Source organism: Aythya fuligula, chromosome 1 (assembly GCF_009819795.1).
Source record: "Aythya fuligula isolate bAytFul2 chromosome 1, bAytFul2.pri, whole genome shotgun sequence".
NCBI lineage: Eukaryota > Metazoa > Chordata > Aves > Anseriformes > Anatidae > Aythya > Aythya fuligula.
In genome coordinates this window covers 26,640,251-26,651,789 of record NC_045559.1, presented here as the reverse complement: position 1 = coordinate 26,651,789, position 11,539 = coordinate 26,640,251, and the positions used below count along the sequence as shown (strand labels likewise).

The following is an 11,539-nucleotide window of genomic DNA, read 5'->3' as shown; positions in this document are numbered from 1 at the left end:
TGCTAGTACTGGATTTATTTTACTGCCAATGGTAGTGGTAAAGAACCACAATAACATCACAGGTATTTTGTTAATGAAGCTCCACAATTGCTGCCTTGCATTTCAGATAAACAGAGTGGATCAATAATGTTGTGTTGTTCAAAGTCTACTTTCTGTTTTCCCACTATTGCCAAACAATATCACTATTTAAAAAAAAATAAAAAAATCCTTCCATCTTTATGCTTCCACATGTGGAAATCAGTCCTCCTGTATTTAAAGCTCCAGATATATCTGGAAATATAAGCATGGACAAACAATTAAGGACTTACCTTACTGTGGATTTTTCCTCAATGTTTTTCAATTAGTCTTCATATATACTGAACTTCTTTTTTTTGGTTCCCATTCTTTGTAGATTTGATTTCTCAGCCCTTAGAGTAAGTACCACTTTCTCACACAAGAAATTTCACTGAATTCCAACAAATGCTGTATTCCACCTTTTCAATTAGTCCTCCTGGACAAGGAATAGCTCTTGATCTGCTCCACTCACTTGTAATATATCAGTGAGTGTTTGCTGAGGTTCATTATGAAACAACCTGTAGTGCCATTGTACCTTATCACAACAAAAAGTGATTAAATAAATCCAGTTGTGCTACAGACCCAAGAGATGAGTTGGTATTAGGATGTTAAGATCTGCTGCAAGTTTCAAAGCAAACACTACACTTTATTGCACTGCAGGACACCTATAGAAAATTAATGATAAATAAGTATAGCATTTTCTCCATAGCAAAGGGTACATTAGGTTTTTTTGTGTGTGTTTTAATACTTGTTAAAAATAAACCTAGTAGACAACAAAAACACTTCTGTTATAAGCTGCTGTGAATTACAATGGTATATTGGACCCAGTAATGGATATTAAAGAGTATATTTTATGCAATGAGATTTTGGATTGTTTCTTCGTATTTGAATACTGTAAGAAAGAGCTTACAGATCAGTTGAACATGTTAATGAAAGCAATTTCTTCTGACACACACCAATGCACTGGAGATGTAAAAGGTTTATTTAATGGTAGATTCCCCAGCAATTGCCTGCCTACCAGTTCTTCATCGTAAGCCCTCTGCATGCATGCACACACTATAGCTACCTCTTAGCATACCATGGAAACCTCCCAGCTACATTATGAATGACTTTGTGACCTAAATCACTGATACTAAGTCCCATGACTCTTTGCAGTGGGGAAATGAATCATGTTAGTGTACATGCAGAAAAGTTATGTTCCTGTCCTAGTCAGAATGAGCAACCTAAATCAGGGAAGTAGGGTGAAAATAGTGCTTAGGGCAAAGAAATATGGATTTTAACTCAGATTAGCCATTTGAATTCAACTCAAGGATAATTTGTATGTTTGATGCTGAGTTATTGACTCCAATTTCCTTGTTCCCTGTGTTATTTTAATTCAAGGTAGCTAATTCAGGTTAGCAGCTCTATGTTAAGAACATTTTTAGTCTGTGGACATACAAAATAGAAAATCAACTTCAATAAATGTTTTACGTATAACCCATCCTGTCTTCAGATGCAATAGGTTAATTGAAAAGTCTGTTGAGGACATGTCCACTGTGAGCTTACTCTGCGGAAGCTGGTGCCAGCATTGTGACAGATTTGTAACAAAAGATTAAAGTTGGATGGATGGAGCTGTTATCATCTCCCTCTCTTATTTGCCCTGTCCTGTTAAGTGATGGTGCTGTCTCCATGGCAGGGCATCTGATCCATGGGGAATCAGGTCCTGAACTGGCACAGTTTTCAGTCCAGGACAGTAAAGTAAACTGAACTCTCAGGAGCAGTAATCATGGTGGTTATCCTATATAAATCTGTCATCATGAGTCTGTCAGAGCCTATAGTAACAAGATGTACGATCCCATTGGGGAAAAAAAAAAAAAAAAAAAAAAAAAAAAAAAAAAAAAAAAGGTAGAACTGTATTACCAAATACTTCCTAAATATGGGAAAACATTGCCATTTGTTGTATATTAGCTGACAATAGGGTTTGTGAAATAAAAATTAGCGTGGCTCTGCTGTACCTAACCTGAAACGACCTGAGGAGCCAATGTATTCTTGTATAATCATGCCATTGCACACCATGCGTAGGATCAGCAGGACCCCAGTGTTTCCTTTTCTGTAATGCAGTAAGGAAAGATGAGGTACACCAACTAAGCTATGGAAACCTTTCTTTTGCGTCAGCATGCTGTCTTAGCTTGTGCAGATCCATGGAGTGCCTTGCGATCAGACTTAATGGGACCTGTGTTGTTGAAATGAGGCTAGGAAGACAAGCACAATGCTGTTTTCTGGCTTCCTTGTATAGGAGAGCGTGAACGTTATTCAATAGTCAGGCCAGGCCTGACTAGTCAGTGCAGTGGCAACCAACAGTATGAAGGAGAGACATAATGTTCAATGTTCAGAAGTTATCATCTAAGCCCTAGTTAGGGAGAACGAGGCTTGTAGGAAGATGATTGCCATTGGGAAGCCATTACTGGCACACAAACACTCAAGCCAAGCCTGGTGGAAAGCATCATCCATAACACTTGGAGTTGCTAGGCACACTAATATGACACATCATTACTAGCCACTTGCAAGGGTTGACCAAAATGCTTTTTCTCATGAGTTATACAAGCTAGTGCCTGCTGAGGGATGGAAAAATAAGCACATCATGACATAGGCTTTGAAAATACCTCTTACAAAAGGCATAATCCATCCACAGCTATTGCTTGCTGATAGTTATCACAGGCCAAAGCTTTCGAGTCTTCTGAAGACACATGAAAGAGTCACTGACACAGAAGTCACAGGAAGGTCACGAAAGAATGAACAGCATCCATCATTCAAATAAAGCAGAGAAACAAAGGGATTACTTGTTTTCCTTTTGCAACTGATAGACAGCAAATAGTTCTTTGACCTGTATTGAAAAAGTGTTTCTATAGCCTCAGTATTTTGGTTGTAATTCAGCAAAACTCTAAGTGCTTAATTTCAACAGAAATTGCATTTGTGTATGTGTTTAGGAAAAGTGGGACTATTGGACTTTTGAAGTAAGTGGGACTGAGTTTTTAATTTTCCAAAGTTTTCCTGCTTCTTCAGGATGTATTCAAGTGAAGTGTGTTTGCAATGACCTGGTTTGAAGGTTACAAAAAGCAACTCTGTGCTGGAGTCTGCAGCTATGGAGCAGAGAAAGACTCTGGGTCAAATGCAAATGAAAAGAGGAACTGAAGTCACAGGAGTCTCACTGAGTACCAGCTTCTATGAATTGAGGACTGTGAAAAAACAAATACCTAAAAAAAGGAGTTGCACATTGTACTCTTCACAAAACTTCTGTGTCCTCCCTAAGCTATATCTGTCTCAGAAGAGAACCCATGCCTTCTGATTTCAGAAACCTTGAGGAAAGATTCACAGTCTGCTGGAGATACACACTGTGGGGAACCATCTTCCCTAAAGCTGTCCATGCCTACTGAGCCTGAGGTTCCTGTAAGTGAGAGTCCACAGATTTCTGCCTAGGAGGATGCTTGAAACACCTCACAAGCATACAAAGGAAGACACAATGATAGAGCTCAGATATAAGAGCAAAGATGCTTTGGTTGCCATTTATCACTCACATTTTCCTTCCCCTTGTGGTGAAATACAATACCTAATATTCCTGGCATCTGTTGCTTTGTACTGAATCCCACCCTTGTTCTTGCTACGAAGCTCTTTGTTTTGAATCTCCTTTGCTAAAGGAGTCTGAGGAGGAATTTTTCTGACTCCAGAGCACAGACTCAAACCAGTGCTCTTTCACCAACTGGATATAAGCTGAGGATACTGGCCTCACATCCCAAGATGTGGTTTGAGGGAAAGAATAAGTCAGTCTGTATTTATGGCTCCGAATCCCTCTGAAGCACACACTGGGGTTTACTGTCAGACAGCTAGGGATCCTCTATTTCTGAGGCTAGAAGAACAGCGAGGATTGTGAGCAGGAGACTGAGGGGGTATATTTGGGCACACTGGGAGGGAAATTATTTGGGAACATATTAAAACAAGAACATAATACTGAATACACTGAAACAAAGTCAGTGCCTGGCTGACAAGTAACCTTGGGTCTTTATTCCTGTAATTGTGGACAATCATCTTCATCCTCATCCTACTCTTGTCCCACCTATTGTTTTTCTTTTCATGTTCAGACCCACCGCTGTCACTGGGCTTCAAAATTGTTGATGTAAAGAATATATCTGCCTCTGTGTTGTGTCAGAAATTGAGCACTTTTGGAATTTTCTGCTTAATCTAGTATTTGTCAGAACATGTTGACTTGTCAGAACGAAATCTGCAGGAATGTATCAGTTTTAACAGAGTTTCTCAGGGTGGAAATGCTGGCTAAAAGGAGACAGACAGTTGGACCAGTCTCCCATTCCTCCCAGCTCAGCACTGTTGATGCAGGGACGTGAACACGGTTGTTCTTGGATTGCTTGTGACTTTTGGGTGTTCCACACAAACTTCAAAAGCTCTTGGTTTCATCCCAGTACAGAGCAGGAAAAAATCTGTAAGAGCAAGAAGTTTCACGGGATGAGAAAACAGTTTCCTGCCCCATAAAATATGAAGTCAGCATTCCCTGTACTGTGCTTATTTTCTAATTATAATAATATTCCTGTTCTTTTTTATTATTATTATTTCTTTATTTTGAACATAAACACATGTTTGGTTAATTTCCAGCGTTCTGTTATCACTAATTAATATCTGAAAATGTTGATTTGAAAGAAGATCTTCATTTCTCAGTACCAGAAGTGTGAATTGTTCTTACCAGCTAGTACTTGCAAACAGCCTGTTTCTGATTTTTACCCCCAGCTCTCAATCATGACTCCTATCAGATAACAGGGAAAAAGAACAAGTCTTAGTTTCCAAAACCTATTATTTTGTGTAATTAATGAGGTAAGCCAGAAAAAGAATTCAGTAGATGCTGAAATAGAATGTCACAAAGAGTGCAAGAGAATTATTGATGGATTGTTTTAATCAATCAAGTAAAGACACTGAATTTATATACAGCTGAGATGGGTCTGGTCTATAGTCATCTTTTCATTTTGCTTAAAGTCTTAATGAAATAAAAAGTCAATATAGAGCTCCTGATTTGTCCTGTTATTTTGTAATTTTCAAGGTTGTCTGTTTTGAAACCTTTAAGCATTTCCCTATTAGCAACAGTTGCTTTAACTGTAGCCAAACTATAAGCATTTTCCAAAAGTTACATGATCATATTGCTGTTAGAATGCAGAATTGTGTTCTCCATGAAGCAGCTAAATTTAGCTTAACAACTGTGTCATGACATTAGCAGAAAATGTCTGGTGTGACGGGGCATGGTGTGGACACTGCACCAAAATGCTCATAACCACAGTCTATTTAATTGATCTTTCAGGGGGGTGAAATATCACACTAGTCATCTGTCTTTGTTTTTTAAAGCCACATCAAACAATTGTGTGGAAAAGTTAAAAAAGAAAAGTGCTAGTTTTTTTTATTTCATCCGTTAATGGCTCTAGGTCACTTGATACCCTTTTGTTTACGATACAGTGATATGCCTTTATCTTCTAAGGGTTCACCAGAGTGACTTATTGCTGTGGTACAAGGCCTAAAATAAAACTTGCACATGCCAGGCACCACATGATGCATAAAATATTCTAACAATATATTACAAAACCTTGTCAACACTGGGGAAAATTACTATTCCAAGAAGTAGAGCTGGCTGAAAAAAAACATTCTTTTTCCAAAATGGGCACTTATGAAAGACAGCGATCTGGGGAGCTGGAAGGGGAGAGACAGGGGTTTCTTCCTCTATTCTTTTGGAGAAAAGCCTCTTCCATGGTTACTCAAAAATGCCAACAGAATAAAAGAGAAGCCCACTACCAGCTCAGTTCTGCACATTATTTAACCTCTTTTGTTTCTTATTTTTGAGCAGCTGTGTTAAGAACCATTTCAGCCCTTTAGGGTACTTGCCAAGTGCCTTATATCCACACACCAAAGTGCTATATCTGCTTTGTGTGCATTGTGAGAGTGTCCTGAGTGCATTTGCTTTCAGCTACCTATAAACCATCTTGTTTTAAACCTTATCAGTCAGCTGTTTTAATGCCGATGTGGAAGTAGTCGTCTCTCTTCTATCATTGTAAAATACACCAAGGGGTCTTGCAAAATTTATCATAATAAAATCCTGCTGTGAGTTGTTCTGAAAGCAGTAAAACGGGTACCCACTAAGAACAGTAATCATAGCAGTTTTTAGCACAAGGCTATTAAGGACACTAAGTAAGATTATGACACTTCTTACACTGAAATAGTTCAGCTAATACGTGCAGCCTAGAAACAGATTTCTGATGACTGATAAACTCATGTTTTACTTTAAGAAATATAACGACTCTTCCCTTTAAATATGTTTTGACAGATTAAACCTCTGACAATGAAGCCTGTTACTGCCTATCCTTCTGGGATTATCCTATTCCTGTTTGCGTTGCTGCAGAGAAGCTATGGACAATGCAAAGAAGCAGCTAAAAAATCAGAGATGAACTTGAATGTAAAATATGATCTTCCTAACTTCGTCACAGAGACACCAATTCAGAATGTAGTTTTATACAAGCATCATGTTTATATTGGAGCCATCAACAAGATTTATGTACTAAATGAAACTCTCCAGAACATTTCTGTGTACAAGACTGGGCCCGTTTTGGAGAATCCTGACTGTACGCCATGTGAGGACTGCAAAGATAAAGCCAATTTATCTAGCAGTGTATGGAAGGATAACGTCAACATGGCACTGCTCTTAGAAACCTATTACGATGATCAGCTCATCAGCTGTGGTAGCGTGTCCGGAGGCATCTGTCACCGTCACATCATTCCCCCTGACAACCCCGCTGACATAGAAAGCGAGGTGCACTGCATGTATTCACCACAGGTGGACGGAGAACCAGATAATTGTCCTGATTGTGTTGTAAGCACATTAGGAACCAAAGTTCTGGTGACTGAAAAGGACAGGTTTGTCAACTTCTTTGTTGGAAACACTGTGACATCTGCATTTCAACCCCCCCATGTACTGCATTCAATATCAGTTAGAAGGCTAAAAGAAACACAGGATGGGTTTGAATTTCTGACAGATCAGTCTTACATAGACATACTCCCTCAGTTCCGCGACTCGTATCCCATTAGGTATGTCCATGCCTTTGAAAATGACCACTTTGTCTATTTTCTGACTGTCCAGAGAGAATCTCTCGACTCCCAGGCTTTCCACACTAGAATTATCCGCTTCTGCACTTTAGATTCAGAGATGCGTTCTTACATGGAAATGCCTCTTGAGTGTATTTTTACCGAAAAGCGGAGGAAGAGGTCCATTCGAAAGGAGGTATTCAACATTTTGCAAGCTGCATATGTAAGCAAGCCAGGTGCAGCTCTAGCCCATGAAATGGGCCTTGGGTTGAACGACGATATTCTCTATGGCGTTTTTGCACAAAGTAAACCCGATTCCTCAGAACCAACAAACAGGTCTGCTGTCTGTGCCGTCTCTGTGAGAACAATCAACGAGTTCTTCAACAAAATTGTCGACAAGCAGAACATGAAATGTCTCCAACACTTTTATGGGAAAGACAGCAAATACTGCTTGAACAGGGTAAGTGACGATTAATTTTTTACATTTTAGGACTCTTGTTCTCTCTTTGATTATGTTATTGTCATATAGCTGTCCTTTCAGCTTCGGTTGCAAAATGTGAAACCCTGATAATTTCAGATTACTTAGCATTGTTGATGATTCATCTTTGTAAGAACAAGTTCCTGTAAATTGACTATGAAAATTATCGAAGTCCTTATGGTGCTAAGTATTAGTTGAACTGGAAAAAAAAAAAAAAAAAAAAAAAAAAAAAAAGCCTTTTTATTTGTAAGTAATTGTTATTCTGTGTTCTCAAGAGTCTGTGCTGCAGATAAATGGAACATTAAGGGAATTACTTCTTTCACTATTTTAAAGAAGTCTTCATTAACATTCATCTCCTTGTGCACTGAGGAGTCCCTGAAAATATCACTCATATTTTAAACCATGTTAATGCTGAATCACTGCCCTCCTTAGAAAAAAAAAAATAAAATAATAATGAAAGAGCTGGTTTGGAACATGCCATGAAGAGCCAGATTGTAATACAATTACTCATGCTTGATACATAAACGGTCCCACTGAAATCAGTTTTCTTAATGAAAGAAGTGTCTATTAAAAGCGTGTCTGAATGAGGATACCAGTAGTCCTGGATAGGAAAGGTGGCCTCTCTGTGCACCGTGTGTTCAGGTGTCTGCTGCTTTCCAACCCCCTGAAATACCGAGGTGAAAGAATCAGAGGAATGATTTCTTTCTTTCTAGTCAATGTCTGTGCCCATGGCAGCACTTGTAAAGAAAATACAGGATCTGGAATTGGGTACTTTTAAAATTTATTCTGGAACATAAAACATTCTCACCTGGAATTATGCAGCAGGGCCTTATAGGTGCTCCCTGTGGAGCTTTCTTTTCTCAAATAAAAGAAACGTGGAGCTCCGAGGTGGCATGCTGCCCTCTGCCACAGTGCAGGGCCAGAAGGGTTACAAAGAGGCTGCTCAGCCCCATGAGCAGGGATAGGGCTGGGCCAGGACAGCAACAGCTCAGCATGCATTTGGGGAAGGCTTGGGGTGAGGGTGGGAACCGCAGGCCTTCATCGCTGCAATGCCACCAGCATTCTCCTCAGCCTGGCTGCCCAGCCCAGGCCATCGGGAGCAGGTGGTGGAGCTGGGAACTTCTTGAATGTAAAAAGCGAGGGCAGGTCTTCACTGCCAGAGGTGGGAGTGGGGCATCTCTGCAGAAGCATCCATTGCAGAAGCATCCAAGGTACTGTGGCTCTTCCCCAGTAGTGAGAGTGTGCCCAGATGTGGGGTCCAACCCAGGCAGAGCATCATCAGCATCATCACAGCAGCCTCCACATTCAGGGATCAACTGCTTGTTGCAGGCACCTGATGCTCAGCCCAGACCTAGGCACTGCCAGTGAATGCTGATACAGCAACCACAGCAGATGTAGCATCTCATTTCCTTTTTAAGGAGGGGGGAACAATTTTCAGGTACTAAAACAAGATAGAAAACACGCAGTACAGTAACTTCTTGTCTTTGTTCATGGCTTTATTGCTGTCCTGATGTTTCATTCCAGTTCTTAATATCCTTTTATTTTCATTTTTCAGTTCATTTTTCACAATGAACATAGTTCTTCTCTGAAAGTGCTTTTTTTTTTTCATTTCTTTTTTTCCTTTTTCTCTTTTTTCTTTTTTTCTCTTTTTCTTTTTTTCTTTTTTTTTATTTTTTTATTTTTTTATTTTTTATTATTCCTAGCATATTTTATTTGTGAGTGACTATCTTTAAAGCTTGTGGCCTTTAACTTATCTCATTCTGTTCTTGCCTATGCACCTGTTTCATAAGGTGAGCTTTTCATTGCAAAGTATACCATTAAAATATTGACAGAATAATTTGTCACTTTACACATGCTGGGAAGTACTTTCTTGTTTCAAAAGCTTTTCCAGAGTCTGCTGCTGCTTTGCATATCAGAACTGAATGTCTTATACTGCAGACGGTTTATTATAGTTGCCCATTTTCAAGAAATGTCATCAGAACTCTGATTTCTGCTACATTAAATTGATAAAGGGAAAAACGTTGCTCTGATTTCTTGTGGTTTGTTTAAATGACATAAAGGCAGTCTGATTTTTTTTAGTCCTGATTGTTTGCTTAACCCAGAGATATCAAGGCTGTCAAGCCTTGACATTCATTTTCATTACTTTATTCCAGATGAATCACTAGGGCTCCAATGAAAAGAGTCCTGTGAGTTTTTTCAGGTTTCAGTTAGCCAAACATAAGTCACGAGAATTTGCCAGGCATCCTTTATGAACCCACTTTTCTCAGGCATGCAAAACAGACCTGCAAGGTTAGAGGGCAAAAGAAGTGAAGGAGAAGGCAGAAGAAGGAATCTACATTATTGTCAGATTTGACCTCCCCTGATTTTGCTAGAGGTAAAAACAAAACTAAATATCCCAAACTTCTCAACTCTTCTTATGCCCTTTTTTGTACATTATAAAAACTCACATAAGGACATAACACAATTTCCCCTTTATAAGTCACCTTCAACTTAAAAGAAAGCTTTTATAAACTGTGAAAGTTTGTCACAGTTTATTTTGGCAAAATTAAAAACTTGCTTTTTGTAATGCAGCCAAGATGATTTTTCTTTTTAACGTTGACAGAATGAAACCACAGACCACTGATGCAAGTGAAAGGCACTGACCACTGTGACATTTAGTCATATGACAGTGAAAACAGTACGGCAGTGAATATGGTATACCACTAACTTCAAAATTAAAAAGAATAAAAGTGCCTTCAGCAATGCTTGCAAGGGAGTGCAATGATATCTGATAATTTACAGTTGCAGTCTGATTGATGAGGGCCATTCCATATTACCAAAAAAGTCCCAGAAGAAAATTGTACATAATTTGGTTGGACTTTGGGGTAGTCCATCTTTTTAAGAGGCTGTCCCACAGTACTGTTTAGTCTAAGGCTGCTAAAAGCTGCTAAGGCTACAAAATAAACCAGAATAAATCATCCAAAACATTTCCTCAACCCTTTCTTCTCAGATTTTCAACATTTATACAAAAAACACTTCGACTAATTTTGATGTGGATGACAAAGTTCATTAGCTTTTAGCCTCTTTGTTTTAAAAAGCAACGAAGTTTATGTCTTTGTGCTATGGTGTGCCTGTCTTTCTTTTAGTTGCCCTCAACAATAAGAAGTTTTAAATATGCGAATCCGGGTGTGAATCTAGAGAAAGATCCGTTATATGTGGAAACTGATGAAGTGTAAGAAGCCTCTTTATAAACATGAGAGGGACTAACAGGGACCAAAGCAGGTATTGCTCACTCATGGAAAAACTCTCCATCAGAACAAAGTCAACTAACCACAAGATACATATCCAGACACAACTATGCTTCACTTATTCCAATGTTCATGGAAAGCATTTTAAAATCAAAATAAAACATTTCCAGTTGCGTTTAAGTGAAATACTTGCAAAGGCAAAGCCTGGACTCGTTGAGGTCAGGGTTAGGAAAAGTGAATGGGATGGTGCATCTGGCTGCTATCAGATGTACTTCTGTGGAGCTGTGACCAGTTAATGCTTCCTGAGGTTTTCCCTCAGTGAAGAGCTGGCTGTCACTTCAATGACAGAAAGGAGGTGATAGAAGTGGCTTCAAATTAAAAGAAAAATGTGGAGTCATGGTAAAGGAGTTTTATTGCCCAAGTCAGGACAAAGATAGCTGAGAGGTAGCTGCTGTGGAGGGTTTTGAATCACTGTTCAGGAATCTCTTCACCCACAATGAAGAGGAAACTGGATGTAGGTTTTTAGCAAATTATATTTGGTCACACTTAGTCACTTTCGGTCATGGTGCTAGAATGGAGGAGTACTTAGCTAAGGAGAGAGATATATACTGCTTACTTCATCTGGAAACATAGTCCAGTAGTCTGCACTTCTATCACAGATTAAATGGGATTCTCC

The 11,539-nt window shown here is 39.1% G+C and overlaps 1 protein-coding gene across 1 annotated transcript in view; it reads left to right on the top strand.

The window, feature by feature from the left end:
- Nucleotides 1-6,418: 6,418 nt before the first annotated feature.
- The window catches only part of MET (MET proto-oncogene, receptor tyrosine kinase), a 71,459-nt gene continuing 66,338 nt past the window's right edge, over nucleotides 6,419-11,539 (top strand). Inside the window, exon 1 of the mRNA XM_032182387.1 lies at nucleotides 6,419-7,618. Within this exon, the coding sequence (XP_032038278.1) occupies nucleotides 6,419-7,618 (1,200 nt within the window). The remainder of the gene's footprint in view (nucleotides 7,619-11,539) is intronic.